The sequence below is a fragment of the Rhyacophila brunnea genome, unplaced genomic scaffold (assembly GCF_057557595.1).
Source record: "Rhyacophila brunnea isolate RB1 unplaced genomic scaffold, BYU_Rbru_1.0 scaffold_88, whole genome shotgun sequence".
Classification (NCBI taxonomy): domain Eukaryota; kingdom Metazoa; phylum Arthropoda; class Insecta; order Trichoptera; family Rhyacophilidae; genus Rhyacophila; species Rhyacophila brunnea.
Genome location: NW_028233359.1, coordinates 961408 through 983541, shown reverse-complemented (window position 1 = coordinate 983541; position 22134 = coordinate 961408). Strand labels below are relative to the sequence as shown.

Here is a 22134-nt window from a genome sequence, read left to right as displayed (position 1 = left end):
GTTATTTTTGATTTTTTTTTTTGTATAAAAATTTTAGAAGTGAGATGGAATAAGGAACCGGAGGGTAGGTTTGTTTGACCCCAATAATAAGAAGATTGATGCGTGAATGAAATGAACCCTGGTTTTATTATCTCCTTCCAAATAAATATTAATTTAATTATTACAGGTAAGTTTACAGATTAAAATTTAGCAGAATTAAAGCACGTGTGTGCGTTATAAGAAATTGCGAAGTCGATCGGGCGAAGTGGAACGATAACCTTACGGTTAAATCTTTGATAACTGACTGACATATTGATGTCATGTAATTGAGTGTTTTATACAGATTCGATACAATAGAAAATGCTGTTGTCACTATTTGCATATTGTGATATCTTGCTTACTAGGTTTATTTTGCAATGCATGGCTTGTTTGTAAATTGTCAATTAAGCAGTTTTAATAATTAGCAAGATTGATTTTCATGTAAACAATTTTGTGCATATCATGTGTTTTGTAAATTATAAATAATTATTTGATATAATTATTGAATTATTTTGCTAAATTAGCTTTCTGTTAAAAATTGATTGATTCACATAAATCGCTTGTTCTACTATTTCAACATTGTTATGTTGCAAGGTACATTGTAATTATAAATTAATTTCCTGCCGAGTCATGTGGATGGTAGGGTATTGACCCCTACAAAATTATCTTTTGAATTGACATTAACTAACTTTTCATTTACCTATCCCCATTGGCCCCGAAATGGTGCTAAAGAATAAATGGACCACGGCCTAAAAGAAGTTGGACAGCGCTGAGTCAGAGTATGGACCTTACAGGGTGAGCAAGTGGCAGACATCCATTTCGCAAGATCAGGATCGCACATGGTCGTCAGAGATTATTTCATAATGATTTCAACATATTATTTTATAGTAAGCCGGTCAGAATCGAATGTACATCTCACTCGATAGCAGGTTTCCGTTAAAAACACATCGCACCGAATTGGCGTAATGTTTTTTTGTATTGCATAGATTGTACCCTTGTAGTTATTCGAAATAGTAAATAAATTCTCGTCTTCTACATCATCGCGAAGAACTACTACTGTCTTACATCTGCAATACCTATCCTCCGCCGCAACAGAATACTACAGGTACAATTCTGATATTTACAGTGACATAGGGTGAAGCACCCAATTATTGGCACTTTAAGGGAACTGAGCAGTTCAAGTTCGCACAGTATTCTATCAATTATCTTTCTAAGTTTCTAAGTTTCTGATTTAAATAATATGTTTACTTAAGTTTTATTTGAATACTTCCAAAAACACTTTTGTATTGTGCATATGCACACAATTGTGATATTTCCTGAGTTTGGCCTTTATTCCAATTATTGGCATACTTTTTCCTATTATTGACACAACCTTTTCCAATTATTGGCACAGTTAATAGAGATCCAAAAAAGTGTATTAATCATGCAAATTAAACACGTTTTACACTATTATTCATACATTTATTATTAGGTAACATTATTTTTAAAAAACCTCAAAAGAAATAATGATTATATTTAAATAAATTCAGGAACTAATTGAGATCAAAAGATTCTCAAAAAATATTTAGGTGTCTAAAATTAATTACGTAAGTTCTTATGATGTTAACCGCTTAAATATTTAATCATCATCATTTAAAATGGCTTCAAGTTCTTCCAGCGTGTATGATTTCTTAAGACTGCTTAAAATTTTATCAAAAGGATCTCTAATCCCATCATTTTTCTTGTCTTCATCAACTATGGGATTTGAGACTTGTTGGTTAACTATTGGCACCAGAGGCTTGTTCAATCTTATATCGGCCAGTACTTTGATTCTTTTCGTTTCGGGTATCATATTCTCTTTTTTTACATTAGGTTCTCTTTCTACTTGACATTCTCTTTTAGTTGTATTTTGCACAGGTCCGAACTGCATTTTCTTACTCTGTTTATTTATTAACGTTGCTGCTGTTTTTTTTGTAAGGTTTTTCTTTTCTCCTTGTTTAGTTTTCACTTCCTTTTGTTTTTGGATTCTCTCCTCTTTTCTTTTCTTGACTTGTTCTTCTTTAAGACTTTTTTCTCTCCGTTTCTGGGTTTCCTTGCTTTGCCATTCGTCTGAAGTTAAGACAAAGGAAACTCTTTCACTTTGTTTAACGCCTTTTCTTTGAGGTGTTTTCGGTTTTACTAAAACTTCACTTAATTTTACAGGGGTTAAATATTCTTTCTGTTGACCAATAATATCCATAATCTCGCATTCTTTAACTACATGTTCTTTGCACGTTGCTGTTTAATCACTTTCTGGAATCTCCATTTCGTTTTTATCTAAAGTAACTAAGTCACTTTCAAACAAAGTTTTGTGTTCTTTTCTTTCAAATTTGTTTTTTCCCATTTCTTCAATAGATTTCTGCACAGTAACTAAATCAAACTGTGAGTTATCAAGGATATCCATAAATAAAATTGGCATCTCTTCTATAGTGATTTCTTCTGTAAGGTTGTCCTCATGTGATATTTCTGATTCTTGGTGCTTTTCATCATGTTGGAAATAGTTCAAAAGCTTTTTCAGGATTTTTTCACTGTCTATTAGAAAGTCTTCGGTAAGAGTTTGTAAGGCATTCAATTTTTTCTCTCCCACTATGTTATAAAACGTATCTTTTGATAGAGACTTTTCTTTGAAATTGTCATTGTTCTTCTGTTCGGTATTTGAATTTTCAACAGTTTTCTGACGTGCTAGGCATTTGTTAAAATTGATTGCATCACAATTCCATGGACATAAACCGGTGGTTCTAAAACCATTTATAACAGTAGAAGGCTTAATGCCGTTTACGACAGCTTCCTTGAGCACAGGAACAAAATCTGTTTTTGTGAGTGCAGCTAAGGGGTTTTCACGCCTCCACTTCAATACACTTTCTTTCCAAGCTTGCTTAAGTGGCCTGAATGCTGAAACATCGGCTGGTTGCAACAATCTTGTTGCGTTTGGATATAAAGCTACCAGAACTATTTCCAAGCTTTTACACAGTTCACTCACTTCCAGAGAGAGGTGCGTTTTGTGTCCGTCAACAAAAAGTAAAACGGGGAGTTGTCTTTTTGTTTTCAATAGATAAGGGTGTAAAACGTTTTTTATATAATCATAAAATACCTCTGCCTTCATCCATCCCAAATCGCTCAAACCAATACCCCAGTCTCCTGGCACATTTAATGTTATATCCTTAGGTAACCTTTTATTCGGAAATATGATCATTGGAGGCGTGGTATCTCCATTGGCAGAAAACGTGAATAGAACTGTTAGAGCAGATTTGGCAGATGCATGGTCTACTTCATAAACATCCTTCTCACCTCTCATTGCAATAACCTTTCCACTTTTTGGGCATATCTGAAAGTTTGACTCGTCACCGTTGAACACGCGACTTGGATCCGAGAGAATGGTAAAGTAACTGTTGTCTTTTAAGTAGGTTTCAATTCCAATGAACCAGTTTCTTATATCTTGCTCTGACACTGCCGCACTTGATGCTGTGACTGCCTCAGGTGCACGTATACTTAATCCGGGATGACGATGCAAAAAGAGTTGATACCATTTATTACCAGGTATTCCATCTTTGAATGGATTCTTTCTATTTGCTTTCTTTATGAAATGTGCAACACTCAATTGAACATCTAGTTTTCTTCTAGGGAATCCTTTGCGGCAACAGTCTTTAATCCATTTCACCAAAGTCTCTTCCTCGTTTTTGGTTAATACTGTACTTGGTCCTGGAAGGTCTTGATGATCTACTTTCCGTAACCTGAACTGAATAGTTCCTCTCGGCACATGAAAGGTTTTTGCGGCCAGTTTTTTACTCATACCGCACTTTACAGCCTCAAGTGCTTTTACCAAGTTATCATGGTTATATATTTTTCTTTTTATTATTGTGTTGTCGAGAGTCTTCTTCTTCTCTTTCCTCTTTTTCTTATTAACTGGATCCATTTTGAATACTTCAGTCTGAAAATAAAGACACAAGCTATAATTTAACCCTATTATTGGCACAAGCCAAAACCAATTATTAGCATGGGGCTAACATTTGGAAAAAACGAGTGTAACACATTTTTATCAATGGAATTACTTAGAGCCTTAATGATATAGGCTATAGAAATTAAAATCTGTTAAAAATAATACTTTATCAAAATAACCAATTATTAGCACATGTGCCAATAATAGGAAAACTACTCAATCACGATACCAAATGTTGGCACCCTTTAAAAAAAGACAACGAACAATTAACCTTAAATTAAATTTAAAATTCAAATGCCTGGCTCTATCCCGCAATCATTTAAATCGTCAGTTTATTGATAAACACTTAGATGTAGACAAAACAGCAAGGCTATTGAAACATTTTCTTACCGTGGCACAAAGAAAATGGCGGAAAAAATCACAAAACACAACAGAGCACTTTTGACGCACTATTTTCCCGCTATTTTGTTAATCCTGGTGTGATGAATGTTGCTTGTCGTAAACAATATTAATTGCTGAACACATTTTTTATACTTGGCAAACTTAACTATGCTCACATATCTTATATTCTTACGTTTACTTGAAGGGTGCTGATAATTGGTGGAGTGCCAACAATTGGGTGCGTCACCCTATTTACTTTTGGGTCATATCATTGCCGACTCAAGTAGAAAGCCGATACATTCAATGACTGGTCCTACATATTCCGCCCCTGCCGTTGTTGTCAATGGACGACCTGTCATCCCATGTCATTGTTCTATAGAGTGCTCATACTGACGCTACTGTCATGTTCACACATGGAATGGTTTGATTTTGATAGATGGGTTACATGATAAATAATACACTAGCATTAACACACCTTCTACGAGTGTAATGCATAGATCAATGCTGATACTATTCTGACTTTAACAGCTGTTGAACAACAGAAATGAATATAATTGATAAATACATAACACTGATAGTTAATAATATACTTGATTTGACAATTTTTTATAATTCAATTTGAAACGAGAAAGAGCAAACCAATGTGTCAAACAATCTGGGATCTAATTTTGACAGCTGTTCAGTGGACCAATCGTTGCTTGTGCAAAAAGATATGGTCGGGCTTTATTAATCTAAAGATGGCGCTGGCCGTATACATATAATTGCAAGTACCCGATCTTCCAGACTGCCTTCTGGTGAAGAAAAATAAACTTCAGGGTCCTCATTGTGAAATTGGCGTAAAGTGTTATTGACAAACTCGTCTTTGACATCGACTTTTTCATAACCAATCTCAGATTTGGTGAAGCTTGTGGTTGTGGACTGAAAATAACAATACAAAAATGTAACTGAACGCATCCTTATACTTGTGGTGTCCTGGTTCAAATAGTTGGGTGCCACGGTTGCCGATGATGGTGGTATTTCTAATGAGCTTGGAATACTCATGGGTGTGGCTGGCTGGTTCAAACAACTTGGAGTCGCATAGAGGTCAAGACTGTATTCTGTAAGGACCAAATGTCGTTAGTTTAACTAAGCTTCAAGAGTCGGCTTTAGAGTTTTGAGAATCGATGTCTCTGCCGAATCTTAGGGGTACATTGGTCCGACCGCGTTACAAACACCCGAGTTCGTGAGCAGACACAACAGCCTTCGATGATTGAAGTTATCACGAAGAGACGTTTTACGTGGCTGGGACACGTATTCCGAATGCCGCCAAAGAGTGCGGCACTTCGTACCCTTGTGGCACAGCCTGAAGGGTTCCGTCACCGTGGCCGGCCCTCCCTCACCCTGCAGTGGTACTACAAGAGTGACCTACGTGCTGCAGGTCTATCATGGCGGGAAGCGCAAGAGTTGACGATGGACCGAGGGAAGTGGCGCCAACTTGTGCTTGCCCTATGTCCCAATGTGGGACGTGACAGGGCGAAGAAGAAGAAGATACCAGGGTTGGCGAACTTTTCACGTACGCGTGCCAAAATTTCTCAAATATTATTTTTCTCTTGATCTCAACAGCCTACTACTACCCTTCACCCCTTGACAACTATACTACAGATGTTAATTATCATACTAAAAGATATTTATACTAGGTAAGAAATTCTCTGTTCAAAAATAAATCAAATAAAATAATATGCCTTACTTATCAGAAAACATTATTATAATAATATTGAGGTACTGAAACTGGATGAAGTCAGTTATTAGGAATTTAATACAATATCATGAGGAATCAGAAGTCAGTCATTATTGGTCATACTGTTATGTCCCAGTGATGAGTAGCTTAATGGAGTAGGAGATCTGGATTGGCAGGTCCTGTATGGTTTGATGATATTAACCTTCCTTAAGTTTCTTACCAGAATCGGGACACTCTGTGAATCTCCTTGATGTAATTCTTCACAGTTTTCTTGTACGGTTATAGACTGTACGTCTTGAAGGTAGTTTTTGTCAGGGGATTTACCTTCTTAGGATGCTTGAGCGGTGGGCGTTTATAATTGATTATGAACACGATGAAGAATAGGGTTTTACGCGAAGTAAAACATTACTATTTATTTCAGTAATAATTTTAGTACAAAGTGTTTGACAGACATAAGTTACGTACAGTACTATGGTTGGAGACTAAAGACAACAGGGGTGACATTTCCTGAGGTTTTATACTATTCTCTTTAATGGGTTTTTGACTTGAACAGACTGCACGTGTGCATTATGATATATGCTTTTACATTAACAAGAAATAACATTTATGACATTATTTGACTATGCAGGTGTTCATAAGTGTCTGAACTAATCCAAAAAAGGGATGCACATTTGTGTAATTAATGTAGATAACAAATTGCTTTACTTCAAATATAAAACATAAGCTCGTAAATAAACTGATAATTACCAGTTAAGTGCTCTTTCTGGTTTGTCTCTAAGCTTGCAAAGCGTGAGATTTATTTCATAATGATACATCTGTTTAAATCGACATAGTTATCTGCAGGTGTTTACTCCAAAAGGGTGAGAACGGATTTGCATGACTCGTAAATAATATTAATAAATGCCAGTTAAGTGTATTACTTAACTCGTGTCAGTATTTTAAAAGGGGGTGAGAAAGATGCAGCCTGTTGAGAGATTTCCTTAATAGCACTTTGAAGTGTCATTTGTGTAAAAAGGTACATATATCACTCTATTTATTACTGCAGATGCGCTTTTGGTTTAATGCGTTATTTTAGTTAATTTACTGCTTTTAAATGGTGATTTGAATGCTGTGAGATCACTCTGAATATTTCTTAAGTTTGACACATTCAAGTGGGTCAATAAATGTTTATATTATATTATATTGTTTACTTTAAAAACTTAAAGTTTATATGATGCTATAATCAAATAGCATTGTAAATTAAATAGGTGTGATGTATTATTAATGTATATAACAATACGACTGACTAAATTCTTGACTAGAGAGTGAAGATCACTGAACGCAATATGTGTTGCCAGACAACTATAAAGTATTACTATATACTGGATGAAACTAACTTTACAGAGATGCAGATATATTTATTTTACGCATGTAATACTTATCATTTATTTTTTTAACAGTTTTCCTTTTATACAATAATAATATAATACATGATTGAAAAGTTTGATATATTATCATCATAAAGCAATTAGGAATTACATATTATTAATTATATTTATATTAACACGACAGTATTTATAAATGTAGAATATTAATATATAATAACCATGCATATGGTAGATATTATCCACATCTATTGAAATAATTAGGCAGTTTTTTCATAGTAATAATGATACATATTTTAATAAGATATGCACTTACATAAAAAAATTCTCCATTTTGATGTTGATTCAAAAAAAATCCTCAACGACTTTGAAATTGTTTACTATGAGATTCATTGCCAGAATTTATAAGTTTTAAATAGTCTTCATTCGTAATATGGTTCGCTAAAGGCCACAAATGGAAATGGGCTGGACACATAGCTCGAAGAAGGGACAATCGTTGGACAAATGTAGTCATTCAGTGATACCCAAGAGGTACAAAATGTCCGTAAGGTAGACCTAGAGGCCGCTGGATCGAAGTGGAATCAAGTGGAATCATCTTGAAGAGGCCTTCATTCAGCAGTAGATAGATACAAGCTGATGATGATAAAATAGTCTTCATGCATCCCAGCCCATCTATTCTATACAAAAAGCTGCTATCGAGGATGGTTTACTATATTAATATATTGAGGCAGTTAATTGGTACAATAAGTTAACCGACCAAACTGTCAAAAAGTGAATGTTTTAGCAGCCCTTCTCTCGACTGTGTTAACTTTTAGAGCGATATAGACAGTTTAGACGACTAACTTATTGTAACAGTTATAATACATCAATACGTCATAAATATGATAAATTAACCTTCATACTACAAAGTAAATTATTCAAAGTCACAAATATGTTGTGGTGATACATTAATGACCTTTTTTTTGTATAAATTCAAAGAGCCCAACAAATTTTATCTCCAGAAAACTAATTTACTTAGGTACTATAGTGTGTGAAAAAGGGTAATTGGGTAGCTTAAACAAGTGAATGCGCTCACACAAACGGAATAGCTTTGGTAGTTAACAAAAAATGAACATACAAACTTTTGAGTGATGGTGAGTAGGTATCAAATGTGATAAGTAATGAAAAAATCTTAATAATATAGTCATTAGTTTCTTAAGCACACACAGGTACAACGATCAAATACTAAACTAATTCAAGTAATTATATGAATCTATCTAAATAGAGAGAGTGGCAAAGTTATAGCTGATCCAAAATTGAGATAGAATGCAATTGTCACCGAGGAGATGAAATCTTTACATCTAAAATCGGACATACCTGTTGTACTGGTCTGTAATCTGAATACGAGCATCCTGGTTCAGGATCTTCATCATAAAATGGGTGTACTGTGTCGTCGTCAAACTCGCGCTTGACGACGACAAACCCACAGTCAGTCTCAGGTTTTGCAGGGTCCTGAAAGGAACATAATACTATGCGATCAGAATATAATATAATAGTATAGCCCATGTATCTTATATTTATGATATATTTTGTAGGAGAATTTATTGGAGTATATGTTATTATAGACAAATTAGCGTACGTTTCCTTAAGGCTATACTTCAGCTGGGGAACGGTCTAAAATGACCGAGACTACGCGTCGCGAAGATTGTGCAAACAACGCGTGCAGAAAAAAACATAATTTGTCATAAAAATTCGACATGCGTCCATTTAATGTTATGTTAATTGTTCTATTAGTAATAATAATATATTCGTTGAAATGTATTCTTTTTTAAGTAAATGGGTAACGTTTTTTAGTCACTTTTACACGATCTAAGAATTAATTCCCCCGACGCCATCACATAACAAATTTACGTGTTGACAGCTCGACTTTCGCTATCCGATTGCCAGCGAGTACGAAATTTCGTCGCACCTATATTATTGAAAATTATTTTTTTTCCGTTTCACTGAAGTATGCTCTTAACAGAATTAAAAAATAGTTACATACCTACGCAATGTTTATTATTTAAATTCAAAAAATTGAGTATAATATACTATGAAATAATAAGAAAATTAAATACAATCACGAAATGTGTTTGACAGTTAGCTATATTCGTTTAAAATCGCAGTATCTTTTAGTAAGATACACCTATCTAGCAGCATAGGTAGATTAATAGCGCCTGTAGAGATTTATTTGCAGTAATCGTGACTATTTTAAACATCAATTGTTTACACGTAAAAGTATGTCTCTCTCCAATCTCATTCATCCAGAGTGAGCGAGACGCGATGTTATCATTTCACGGTAAAAAAAAAATCGGTTCACCTCAAAATGAGCGGTGAAGTTTGTTTTTTGCAGACAGGTTCGCCACTATCGTTCTACTGCGCTGACGCAGATTTGTCGCATAAAAATTCAAAAGCTTCCGAACTTTTTTGATTGATGCATGCAATATTGCAACTTGCATGACAATACGTGTATTTTCTTGTTACGGCTGCGATAATACGTACTGTCAGCAGTAAATCCATACACGTGTAAACGAGTTATACGCCTAGCATGTGCTTACCGAACAATTATTACTAAAATAAAATAATACTTGCTGATGAATTGAATGTTAAGAGGGTAATTGATTAAACAGAATTTGAAAACATTTTTAAATAGTTTGTTAAATATAAAAACATACTACCTATAAATACTCCATACTGGTGTTTTGCAGTAGTATTTGACAGATTCACAACAAACTAACCTCAAACTTGTAACCTGAATCATCAACATTCTCTTGCTTTATGGTGGAGGCGTCCGGGACGTTTGGGTTCGTAATTATCGGTACTTCAAACCAAGGCTGGACTTCCTCATCAGGATCGCGCTTGATAATAGTATCCATGCTTCAATATTTGGGCTTTGGGCTGCGTATAATAATCTACGGCCCTGCTCAGTGCCAGAAAGGAAAATGAAGCGTCCTCGTTCGTGTTGCCATAATCAAGAAAATAATATTTTGTGAAACGAAGTATACCTACATAAAATCAGATAATAATATTATTTTAATAGTTATTTATTTTTTTATTCATTTATTTATCATTAATTCATATTGTTTATTAATTGTTAGATTCCTAAGGATATTTAGTATATCCTATGTACTGTACACTATAATAAGTTTGCCGCCACCAGTGTAGTCCCTAGACAAATCGAAGTATACCTACATGAGATACTTTCATAAAATCAGATAATATATTTTTAATAGAGTTAGGTACAATCATTGATATATTATATCAAAAAAAATCAAAGTAAGTAGCTGTTGTTAAAATCAATTTAATTATTCATCATATAAAATAATAAAATAATAAGTACCAACTGAGATTTATTATCCCGGGTTCTATTGGCTTCTTCTCAAGATGTTGGCTGAACCCAGGAGTCACAAAATTAAATAATAAATGAAAAGTCTTTCTTTGTTGAACACGTGGCTTTATATTTTCAACGGTTATTTTTATAAAATAAAATTATGCTAAACAGTACACAAATATTCATATTGTTTAATATTTGTTAGATTCCTAAGGTTATTTATTATATCTTATATGTATACTACCTATAATAATGATATAAATGCCCCGGGGCGGCATTTTGTCCAGGGACGTCACTGGTGGCGGCAAAATTATTATAGTACTATACATATAGGATATAATGATTAACCTTAGCAATCTTACAATTATTAAACAATACGAATAAATGATAAATAAAAAATGAATAAAAAAATAAATAACTCTATTACATAATATTATGTGATTTTATGTTGTATCTCATGTAGGTATACTTCGTTTCACAAAATATTATTTTCTATATTATGGCAACACGAACGAGGACGCTTTCTGGCACTGAGCAGGGCCGTAGATTGATATACGCAGACCAAAGCCCAAATATTGAAGCATGGCTACTATTATCAAGCGCGATCCTGATGAGGAAGTGCAGCCTTGGTTTGAAGTACCAATAATTACGAACCCAAACGTCCCGGACGCCTCCACCATAAAGCAAGAGAATGTTGATGATTCAGGTTACAAGTTTGAGGTTAGTTTTTTTTATCAATCTGTCAAATACTATTGCAAAACACCAGTATGGAGTATAGTATGTTTTCATATTTTACAAACTATTTAAATTGTTTTTAAATTTTGTTTAATCAATTACCCTCTAACATTCAATTCGACAGCAATTATTATTTTATTTTAGTAATAATTATCCACCATTATGTAAGTACATGCTAGGCTTATAACCCGTTTACACGTGCATGGATTTACTGCTGACAGTACATATTATCGCGGCCATTAAGTATAAGAAAATGTACGTGTAAACACGTATTGTCATGCAAGTTGCAAAATTGCATGGATTAATCAAAAAAGTCCGGAAGCTTCTGAATTTTCATGCGACAGTTGGGATTTTTACGATCTGCGCTAGCGTAGTAGAACGATAGTGGCGAACCCGCCGGCAAAAAAAAAACTACACCGCTAACACTTTTACGTGTAAACAATTGATGTTTAAAATAGTCACGATTACTGCAAATAAATCCATGCACGTGTACAGGCACTATTGGTCTACCTATGCTGTTATATAGGTGTATCTTACTAAAAGATACTGCTATTTTAAACGAATATAGCTAACTCTCAAACACTTTTCGTGATTGTTTTTGACTTTCTTATTATTTCATAGCATATTACACCTACTCAAATTTTTGTATTAAATTAATAAACATTGCATAGGTAGGTAATTATTTTTTAAACTCTGTTAAGGAAACGTACGCTAACTTGTCTATTATAACATACACTCCAATTCTCGTAGATATCATAAATATAACGATACATGGGCTTTACTATTTAAATTATATTGTGATCGTATACCTAGTATTATGTTCCTTTCAGTACCCTGCAAAACCTGAGACTGACTGTGGGTTTGTTGACGTCAGTCGCGAGCTTGTCGAAGCTAAAGTACACCCATTTTATGATGAAGATCCTCAACCAGGATGCTCGTATTCAGATTACAGACCAGTACAACAGGTATGTCCGATTTTACGTGTAAAGATTTCATCTCCTCGGTGACGTATTCTGTCGAAGGTCGGCAACCGCATTGCATTCTATCTCAATTCTGGGTCAGCTATAACTATAACTATGTCACTTCATCTTTGAGGTAACTCTATTTAGGGACCTACATTCATATAAGTAAGTACTTGAATTAGTTTAGTATTTAATCGTTGAACCGGTGTGTGCTAAAGAAGCTGATGACTATTTATTAAGATTTTTTCATATCACATTTGTAACTCACCATCACTCCATAGTTTGTATGTTATTTTTTTGTTAAATACCTAAGCTATTTCGTTTGTGTGAGCGCATTAACTTGTTTTAGGTGGGTAGAAAGTAAACCGGATACGGTTTGAGATTTGACGTTTGCTTCAGTGTTCCATTGAAAATCAAACCATTCCAAACTGTCAGAAATGGTTTGGAATGAAACGTCAAACCAATTCTTACGATACCTACATAGACTAATGACGATATGTTAACGTTAAAGTGCTGAGAAGCCTTAGTCGGTATTTATATATCGTGAGATGCTCATATTAATATTTTAGACATTTACACCATAGTTCACTTGAATTAGGTATATCTTAATAATCAATACCTACATATTATTCATAAGTTTCCATAGGTACGCGAACAAAAAATCGCTTTTGGTCTTATTATCCCAAAATTCCAGCCATATTTTCTATGCAAAGAGTTCGATTTAATATCATTAGGTAACCACCCATGTTATCATGTCAGACCAATACCTAATTTATTGTCATTTTATTTATATTTTGTAACAGAGATTCTAAACTACAAAATGTGTTAAATCAACCCGGTTTTATATTACCTAACGAAGTTTATCAATTTAGGTTCGATTTTCGCCAGAGTCACAATATTCATGAAGCATTATTTATATTTTGTACATTTAAAATTAATGAATACGACAGTTAAATTTGCGATATTGTACACGCCGAGCTATATAGGTTCAAATTTCATATCAAGTTGACATTTCAATAAATGTGTTGCTGTTTTAGAGACAAATAAATTCTTGAATTAAATTTGAGTATCTGCAACACTAATTAGTAGGTAGTCAGAAATCGCGTTCCCGTGGAAATTCTGCCAAATGGTCCGAAATCCAACTGTCCGGTTTGATTTGTTTGATTCAGTATCAATGGAACGATCATTCTTATAATTTTGTATTTGAATCTGCGAGTATAGTAACCAACAAGGACAAAAAATAATTGTATCGCTCAAATTAAAGGCCGGTTTGTATTAGTCCATCAATTTAGTTGGGTGGCGAGTAAAACAGAAATTTAGTCGAGTAGTTATTTAGTAAAATCATTTAGTCGATTCAATCCATTTTGTTCTATTTTTCGGTCAAGTAGCGACCCCCTTCACCTCTTACTAAATACCAAACAAGCCTCGAGACAAGTCTGAACACGTTATATTTAGCTAGGTTCATTAGTTGTAGAATTTCTTCCTCCAATTTTATTCTTCTAATATATGTTGCCATTACAAATGAAGTTATTAACTTAAACGGTGGCTTAAACGTTGGAATATCACGCCGTGGGTCCCAGGTTCAAATCCTGGGTCTGGCAAATACACATAATACACCTAATAGGTTGAGCAAGTGGCTGACATCAATTTCTCGTGAAAAACAAAATCTGTTAATACAACCTCTACTCTGTGGAGGCCCATATGATCCTATTAGGATCGGACATGGTCGAAAAAAAATGTATATATATATATTTGTAATACACAATAGGTGTCATCCAGCGGCGAAAGGAAGACTTGGCTGCTAATATCCTACGTAAATAGTACACACAAAACTTTGTCAGTTATACATATTTGTTTAATTAATTAATCAATAATTTACTGATGGTGTTAGTTAGTTTTAAAAAAAATCCTGCGGAACCAAGCCATAAAATTATGTTATTACATGATTTAATCATACAGAATTTTGGATAATTTATCGATGGAAGAATATTGTTTATTTATTTTGGTTTGGTATAGGCAAGGCTTAATGCATTTAAAAAAACTTACCCAGCCATCTGTAATATGTAGTCTTAATTGAAATAAAACAAACAAGTATGACTGCAAGAATGCACTATTTTGTCGGATCGCCAATAACATTAGAATGTCGTTGGGTGATTATACATTCGCCTGCCAAATTAAGTCAAACATTGGTCAAACCTTTTCTGGCTTATTGTAATGATGTTACTATTACTTAATATTTATAATGTTATTTTCAGAAGCGTGAAAATAGTCTGATAAATATTAAGTATGAGAATAATGATGAGGCAGTCATCATCAAAGAGGAATTAGTTGAGAATGCTATTCACCAAATTAGTGATGAATTAACTGAACCTTGCTGCTCTAATCTACAATACAAGCCATTAGACCAGGTATGTTTAATTACAAATGTTTTTTTAATGTCCGATGAGCCGAAGTCAAATTCTGGGCGCCCAATTCGGGCTACTTTTATCAAGTCACTGCTGGTCGTATAGTACGGAAAATGTTGACTTCTAATGCGTCAAATGCTGCTGGTTTATCAGCTTATAACAGTGACTTCACGAAGCCTCACAGAAAATAATCCAGAGATGTCAAATCGCACAATCTACTATGCCAATTGACAAGTCGATTTCTAAATATCAATTAATCGCCAAATCTTGATTCAAATAAAGCGATAGTTGTGGTAGCTGTATATCACTTCCTGTTGAAATCACTGTTCTTTCGAATGATTCCATATTTAAAACAAAGTATTAGTCATGGTTCGACAAGGATATCCATTGACCTTAACGTAAGCTTTGGTCCCATTTTTTAAGAATCGTGCGGCGATGCCACCAGCGTGTAAACCCCACCAAATGATGCATTTTTGAGGATGTTATGAATTATAGGAAGCCTTCTAGATTGCTATTTTTCTGTGTAGGAAATTTTCCTTATTAACAAAGCCGTTAAGCAAAAATGAGCGTCATCGCTAAACGCATTTTTGCGATAAAATGCAGTTATAAGTTGGGTTAGCATCAAGTAGAGGAGTTTGAGTGCCAAACTACTGAATGAAACCTCGATAGTAAATGTGAGGCATCAAGGCCTAAAGGCATATAAAAAAAAAGTATTTTTAAATTTTTAACGGATTTTCTAACTGAATACGGATACTTTGTTAGCATTGTTCCAGCGTGGTTCTATTCATAATGATTTGCCGAGCGAGGTATACTGATTATTAGGTATGAGAATCGTCGGCTTAAGTCGAGGCGGGCTAGTTGTAGGGGTTTCCGCAGCTCTTTTTTATGCTTTGAAAAGAGACTGTCGCGGCTTCCGTTCACCGGAACTTCTGTGATGTTGTGATGTGATTTGCAGCATTTGGAACGCAATTTTGGATCCGGGAAGGCTCTAAAGTAACAAACTGATTCACACGGACGTGATTGCTGATCAGCAACTTATTAACCATAAATTACTTGATATTTTAACTACGTATAACATCCTCGGTAGCAGTTATAACTACGTAGTTTCATCCTGTAAGTACTACATAGTATCCGCATCAAGGTCATCCATATATGCAACAGCAACAAATATCATTGATCAACGTCCAGTGCGTAATGATCTCCATTGACCGTGAGTGCCGGCTTCATTTTTTGATAAATAAAGTTCTATGATTTCACCAGCATGTGAACCGCAAAAAGCAGTGCATTTATTTGATGTTATTGAGTCTGTAGGGTCTCACCTAGATTGGACTCCATATATGCCAATTTTGTCTATTAACCAATCCGTTTAGTAAAAAATGAGCGTCATCGCAAGCAAAGCAAAAAAAAATAGTTGTGAAATCAAAACAAACAGAAAGGTAAATGACATTTAATGCAAATCGCACACAGTACTCATGAAACTAGCAATATTTCTCCTGATATATAATTTGAAGTCTCCCATATGCTTTGTTATAAATTATTAATATTATAAAAACAAATACCTTCTTTAATGGGTGTAGTCATGTGCTGTAATTAAAGAATCATCTCTGAAGTAAGATATTCTTGGTTCACTTCTCCTTGCTTGCAGCGTATATTTTTAGTGTGGATAAGTGATTGGACCTCTTACCCTAATCTGTTGCAGACTAGACAAATAAAAGTTAATAGAAATTTGTATTCGAATAACTCTTTATCGTTAAGCGACCAATAATTTATAGACAAAAGTGAAGTGTGCCGCAAAAGTGGGCAAGCCAAACGTTATTAATTTATTTGCACATTGATAATATTTTTAATAATGTTCCAAATTCACGATATATTGAAACCAACAGTAAAGGTTTCTACTGGGAATTATTGGCCACATTTTCTCCAATACGGAATAGTACCTGTCGTTAATAATATATTAAATCATGAGGAATTCTGACGTATGAAATATTAAAATACTGTCAATGATCGAGGTTGCTTGATGAAGTTTAAATATAATTTTCTAGCTTTGCCTTTGATCATGGCAGGCACTGTGCACACTCTCCAACGACACACTTAAACTGAACATGATATAATTATTGTTCTTTAAGATGATGTATACATACATATAAGTGCATTGTTTTGACCCACTTATGGATCATTCCGTAACAATATTTCACTCTCACTTTGCTATTTAATAATGTCTGAAGGTGCTGAAAAACAAAAGCGTCAAAAAAACAAATTGAATACTATAAGTCATAATTTATTGATACTATTGATATCGATTATTACGATTTTTCTAGGTTTCTACCAAAGGATTTTTCACGAGGCATCACGATACAGATGGAAGTCAACAATCCTCAGACGATGGCATCCAGGATAGAGCGATACAGTATGCAGAAGTGACGATAGATGAGAATCACATGAAACAAGAAATCTTTAAACGGGATGCTCCGAAAGAAATTCGACTTATTCTTAGAAGAGTAATCCATTACGCACGTTATTTTATTTGCTGCATTTGTAACGCAGTTTTCGGATCCGGAAATGCTCTAAAAACTCACAAAATGGTGCACATGGACGTGATTCCTGATCAAAATCAAAGCATAGTAGGCTCGCAACATAGAAATGACAAAGTATATTCAAAGACAATTACTAGTGAAAAACCTTATAAATGCAATGTATGCTCGTATGGATCCTCGACATCTGGTCGTCTTAAAAATCATAAATTGACACATACTGGTGAAAAACCTTATAAATGCAAAAAGTGTTCATATAGATCCACGACACCATGTCAGCTTAAAACACATAAAATGACACATACTGGTGAAAAACCTTATAAATGTAATGTATGTTCACATGGGTCCTGGAGACTCACTGATCTTAAAAAACATAAAATGACACATACTGGTGAAAAACCTTATAAATGTAATGTATGTTCATATGGGTCCTCGAGACTCGATGATCTAAAAAGACATAAGATGACACATACCGGTGAAAAACCTTATAAATGCAATGTATGTTCATATAGATCCTCGACATCTGGTCATCTTAAAACACATAAAATGACACATACTGGTGAAAAACCTTATAATTGCAATGAATGTTCATATAGATCCTCGAGATCTGGTGATCTTAAAACACATAAAATGACACACACTAGTGAAAAACCTTATAAATGTAATGTATGTTCATATGGGTCCTCGAGACTCGAAGATCTAAAAAGACATAAAATGACACATACTGGTGAAAAACCTTATAAATGCAATGTATGTTCATATAGATGCTCGCAACTTGGTAATCTTATAAAACATGAAATAAGACATGTTGGTGAATAACCTTTTTAAAACAATTGTCATGTTACATTTCACGTGACATGTCTACTTTTCAAACGCAGATATTAAAATAAATAATGTTAATTTAAATAACAAAATTTGGCACGACCTTGTTAAAAAGTGTGTGTCAACCCTTGTTTCCAAGACAATGACGGTTAAAAATAGGCCAATCGGGTTTCTTCCCGCCTTTTTGAAAGCGTCTTGTTTACAAATAACTTATTTCCGCCCACAAGATCTTCACTCCGAGATTAGATTCAGTACCGATCGGACGTGCTTGTTTAAACAATTAGATACAGTTTCAACGCCATTTGTAGTTACTTCCTTTCGGACAGGGAGAAGGATTCGCAGTTCATAATTCCAGCCAAGATGAAGTTCCAGCCATCACAATTTAAACATAAAGTTAAGTAATAATTACCATCTTCCAACAAATGCTCTATGTCCATACCAAGTAAACGCTTCTCAACGTTGTATTAAAAATCTGTATTTGTTTTAGTATGTTTTTAAATTTCAATGGTTTGTGTAATTAAATAACACTTTTCACGATTAGCTGTGTTCTTATTTTTATACTGTTATATTTAATTTGTAATTACACATCTTTCAAGGCGCCCAAAAATTATAATTTAATATTTCAACGAGTTTACAAATGACATTTTATTTGAGGTAGATAAATGATTTATAAGGCATTCTTTACACAGGGTTAAGTTGGCAGAAAGCCGAATCTTATGAGCTGTGAGATTAATAGTATTAAATATTTCATGTTTTATTGATTGAATTAGTTGGCACTCTTATGTTTAATAATTGTGCATTACAATTATTAAACTTCTTTTACTATATACATTTTACTCCTTTCCCAATTTTCTAATTTGACAATTGGCGCGACAACGCGAATGGCACTTTTTAGTATAAAATTTACTACAAACGTGTTTCTGTTATAATAATTTTGTGTAAGGAAAGTTTTTTTCATTTCATAAAATGTCACTGTAAATTTGTTTCGACTTTTAAACTTTGAGATGTGTTACTTGGTACAATACTTTTAACTTAATTATTACCTATTATATTGTATTATATTTTATATTATATTCCATGCTATATTTCATTTATGTTGACAATTGCTTATTATTGTATATTACCTATTGCATGAATTTTATGTGATTCGTATTTCTTTTACGTTTTTTGACATTCAATGCATACCTACCTACTTATAAAAACTTATTATAAAGTTTGTTTTGCTACATACTTTTCATTAAAACATGAAAAGTATGAAGTAAATTGATTTAAATGTTAACTGGTTGTTAAATTAATTCAAATTTGTCAAATTCGATAAGAATTAGTTAATTTTCAACTATTTTAGTATTATTATTAAATATGATATAATTACTAAATTTATGGTAATGTTCATAGCTGCCATTAAAATTTTAAAGCTATTTCCGTTAATAAGGAGGTAGCCATTTTCTGAACTAAAATTACTATGATTAGTAATATTATAATTATAAAAGCATACGCCATTTTGGTTATGAATCCAGTTCAGTTTGTGCCTTCTTACAAAACACTACAATTTGCATAGTCAATTTTGTTGTTTTATTCAAGAAATTTCACGGTGAGTACTATAATTAAATAAATCTATATTATATTTCATAATATTCAATAATATTATAGACTATAGTTCTTTCTGTTCATTCTTATTATTACCTAGTCATTCTTTCTCACGCGATAAAAAACGCCGAGACTTGAACGTAATAAATTTTTTGTTGACGACTTCGTTAATATTTACGCATTTTTTTTTGTCTTGTGAAATACGACGCGCCACACAATAAAACGTTGTATTTCAAATTGTTTCAAACCAAAGAAGATTGATCTTTGTTTCAAAACGTATTTTGTTTTGTTGTTTTCAATACCCGTGTCGAAATAATGCATTGACTTCAAATCACGCATTATATGCGTATATTTCTTGTAAACAAAATTATATTATGCAAACGATATTGTTGAGTTCATTGTAGAAGCATTTATAATACCTACTTACATGAATTCCCGCTTGTTTTTAGTTTTTGTTGTTAGTTGTACCTACTCGATTTGTCTTCCAAGTATTTTTTGTTTGGAAAAAGATATAAATTAAGAAAAACCATTAAATCTTATCTTTGTGTTTTGGGGAAGTGATCAAACAGATATAATTTCATAGTAATCCGGTTAAATAAAGTCATATTTTTTTTCAAATCAGTCGATATATAAAAATTCATTATTAATTTTGTTAAAATATTTTCAGAAAAGAGAAATTAACTCCGCCATTTGCAAAACCTAAAATTTGTTAAAATGCCATTATTTCAATGGAAAATTACCAATTTACAATGTTGCCAAATTTGTTCCATAGTATATACCTACATAAATTTTTACATAAATTATAAAATACTTTAGAAAGAGAAAAACAGTATTTTTTTTGTCTCCTTCTAAATTATCCTATGATAATTAAATTCGAAATTAGAATCTTGCAATTTGTACGTACTTATTCTCGATATGCTATGTGGTTAGTGAGCTAGTATATAATAAATAGTAAATAATAAACCCGGCCGAATCCGACAAGTACATAGAATGTCTTGTTGCTATCCCAAACACACAAATAAGTGAGTGTTTGAGAAATAATATTTTTTATTTTTGTGGATTGATTTCTTTTCATATCATAAATGTTTGGTTATTTTTTTTTAGATATGGGAATGATTTATAATCTTGTTTCAAGATAATGGAGTATTTATATGTTTTTTTTAAAGCAAAAAATGCCTATCTAAACAAATTCAAATTATTTAAAGTAACTTCTTAATAAATTTTTTTTTGTAAATTTATATTGTTTTAGTGTTTTTGAAATTAATGATTTAAAACTCGTTATTTTTTACAAATCACTGAAAAACGCTATGCCAAATACTGTTTTCAGGGTTTTTCAACTGTCCGTATTGTGATTGATGAGACAACGAGATCATCGACATCGATACTACAACTACTTCTTTACTTCACTTCACTTCTACATTTCTCTGCACTGATTGGATCTTCGATCTTGAAGAGAAAATCTACATTTCTCAGCACAACTGGATGAAAAATAACTGAAAAAGCTAAGTAAATTGAAATAGAATTGATTGGAATTGTTTTTATTGAACTTTTAGTAATGCTATAATAAATTTTTTTTTTCTTCTTCTCAACATTAAAAGTACTTACTCATATTTAAAATAAATTAATAAAATTACCAAGCAAAATAATATTTGTTTGTTTAATTATTGATAGTTTTACAATCTATCTCTTTTTATGATTCACATTTGAAATTTTTAAGTGTTGTGATTTTAATTCTATATTGAAATTCATTTAACGTCCATTGGTCATTTAAACAATTTCAACAGATTTTATTAATGTAGTATAAATAAAATTGTAATTTTCAGCTTATATACCTACTTAATAATTGACAACCAGCGAAATATTTTAATTTTTTTTTGTGTATGAACCAATTTTATTCAATATTTTTGAATAGGTTTGTCCAAGCTGTTGTGAAACGAAGTGTTTCACAGCTATATTTTATAATATTGTACATATATTCAGTACAATAAATAATTCTGTATACGCTCGCTTAACCAATGCTAAGTCTTAATTTTAAGCATAAATTATAATTGTCTATATTTTTCGTTATCGACAATTATTATTTAATATTATCTTACGTTGATTATTGTTCAGTGCTGCCAATTTAATCTTTTTTCTTGCCTTTAGAATATTTGAAATAATTAATTTTAAATCTTTTTTTTAATAAAACTGATCTTAAATCAATATGGAGAACCAACAGTTGGCCATTCCAATGAATCAAACCTGGAAGGCTCAAATTTTAAAATTAGCTTTAATAAATAGAGGTCTAGTACCAAATGAAAAATTAGCT

The 22134-nt window shown here is 32.9% G+C and overlaps 1 protein-coding gene and 1 long non-coding RNA gene across 2 annotated transcripts; one reads left to right on the top strand and one right to left on the bottom strand.

Annotated features, from left to right (window-relative positions):
- Positions 1 to 2278: 2278 nt before the first annotated feature.
- On the bottom strand, positions 2279 to 10390 carry LOC147063754 (uncharacterized). The gene is made up of 4 exons (XM_085959327.1): positions 10192 to 10390; positions 8792 to 8926; positions 5126 to 5272; positions 2279 to 3964 (listed from the first exon to the last, which is right to left on the bottom strand). Exons 1-4 carry the CDS (start codon positions 10327 to 10329, stop codon positions 2279 to 2281), a joined length of 2106 nt encoding a protein of 701 aa, XP_085815453.1. The 5' UTR covers positions 10330 to 10390.
- Positions 10391 to 11291: 901 nt separating this feature from the next.
- LOC147063753 (uncharacterized) lies at positions 11292 to 18777 on the top strand. The gene is made up of 4 exons (XR_015072036.1): positions 11292 to 11504; positions 12350 to 12484; positions 14737 to 14889; positions 17205 to 18777. It is a non-coding gene; the product is annotated as an uncharacterized LOC147063753 (long non-coding RNA).
- The last annotated feature ends 3357 nt before the right edge of the window (positions 18778 to 22134 follow it).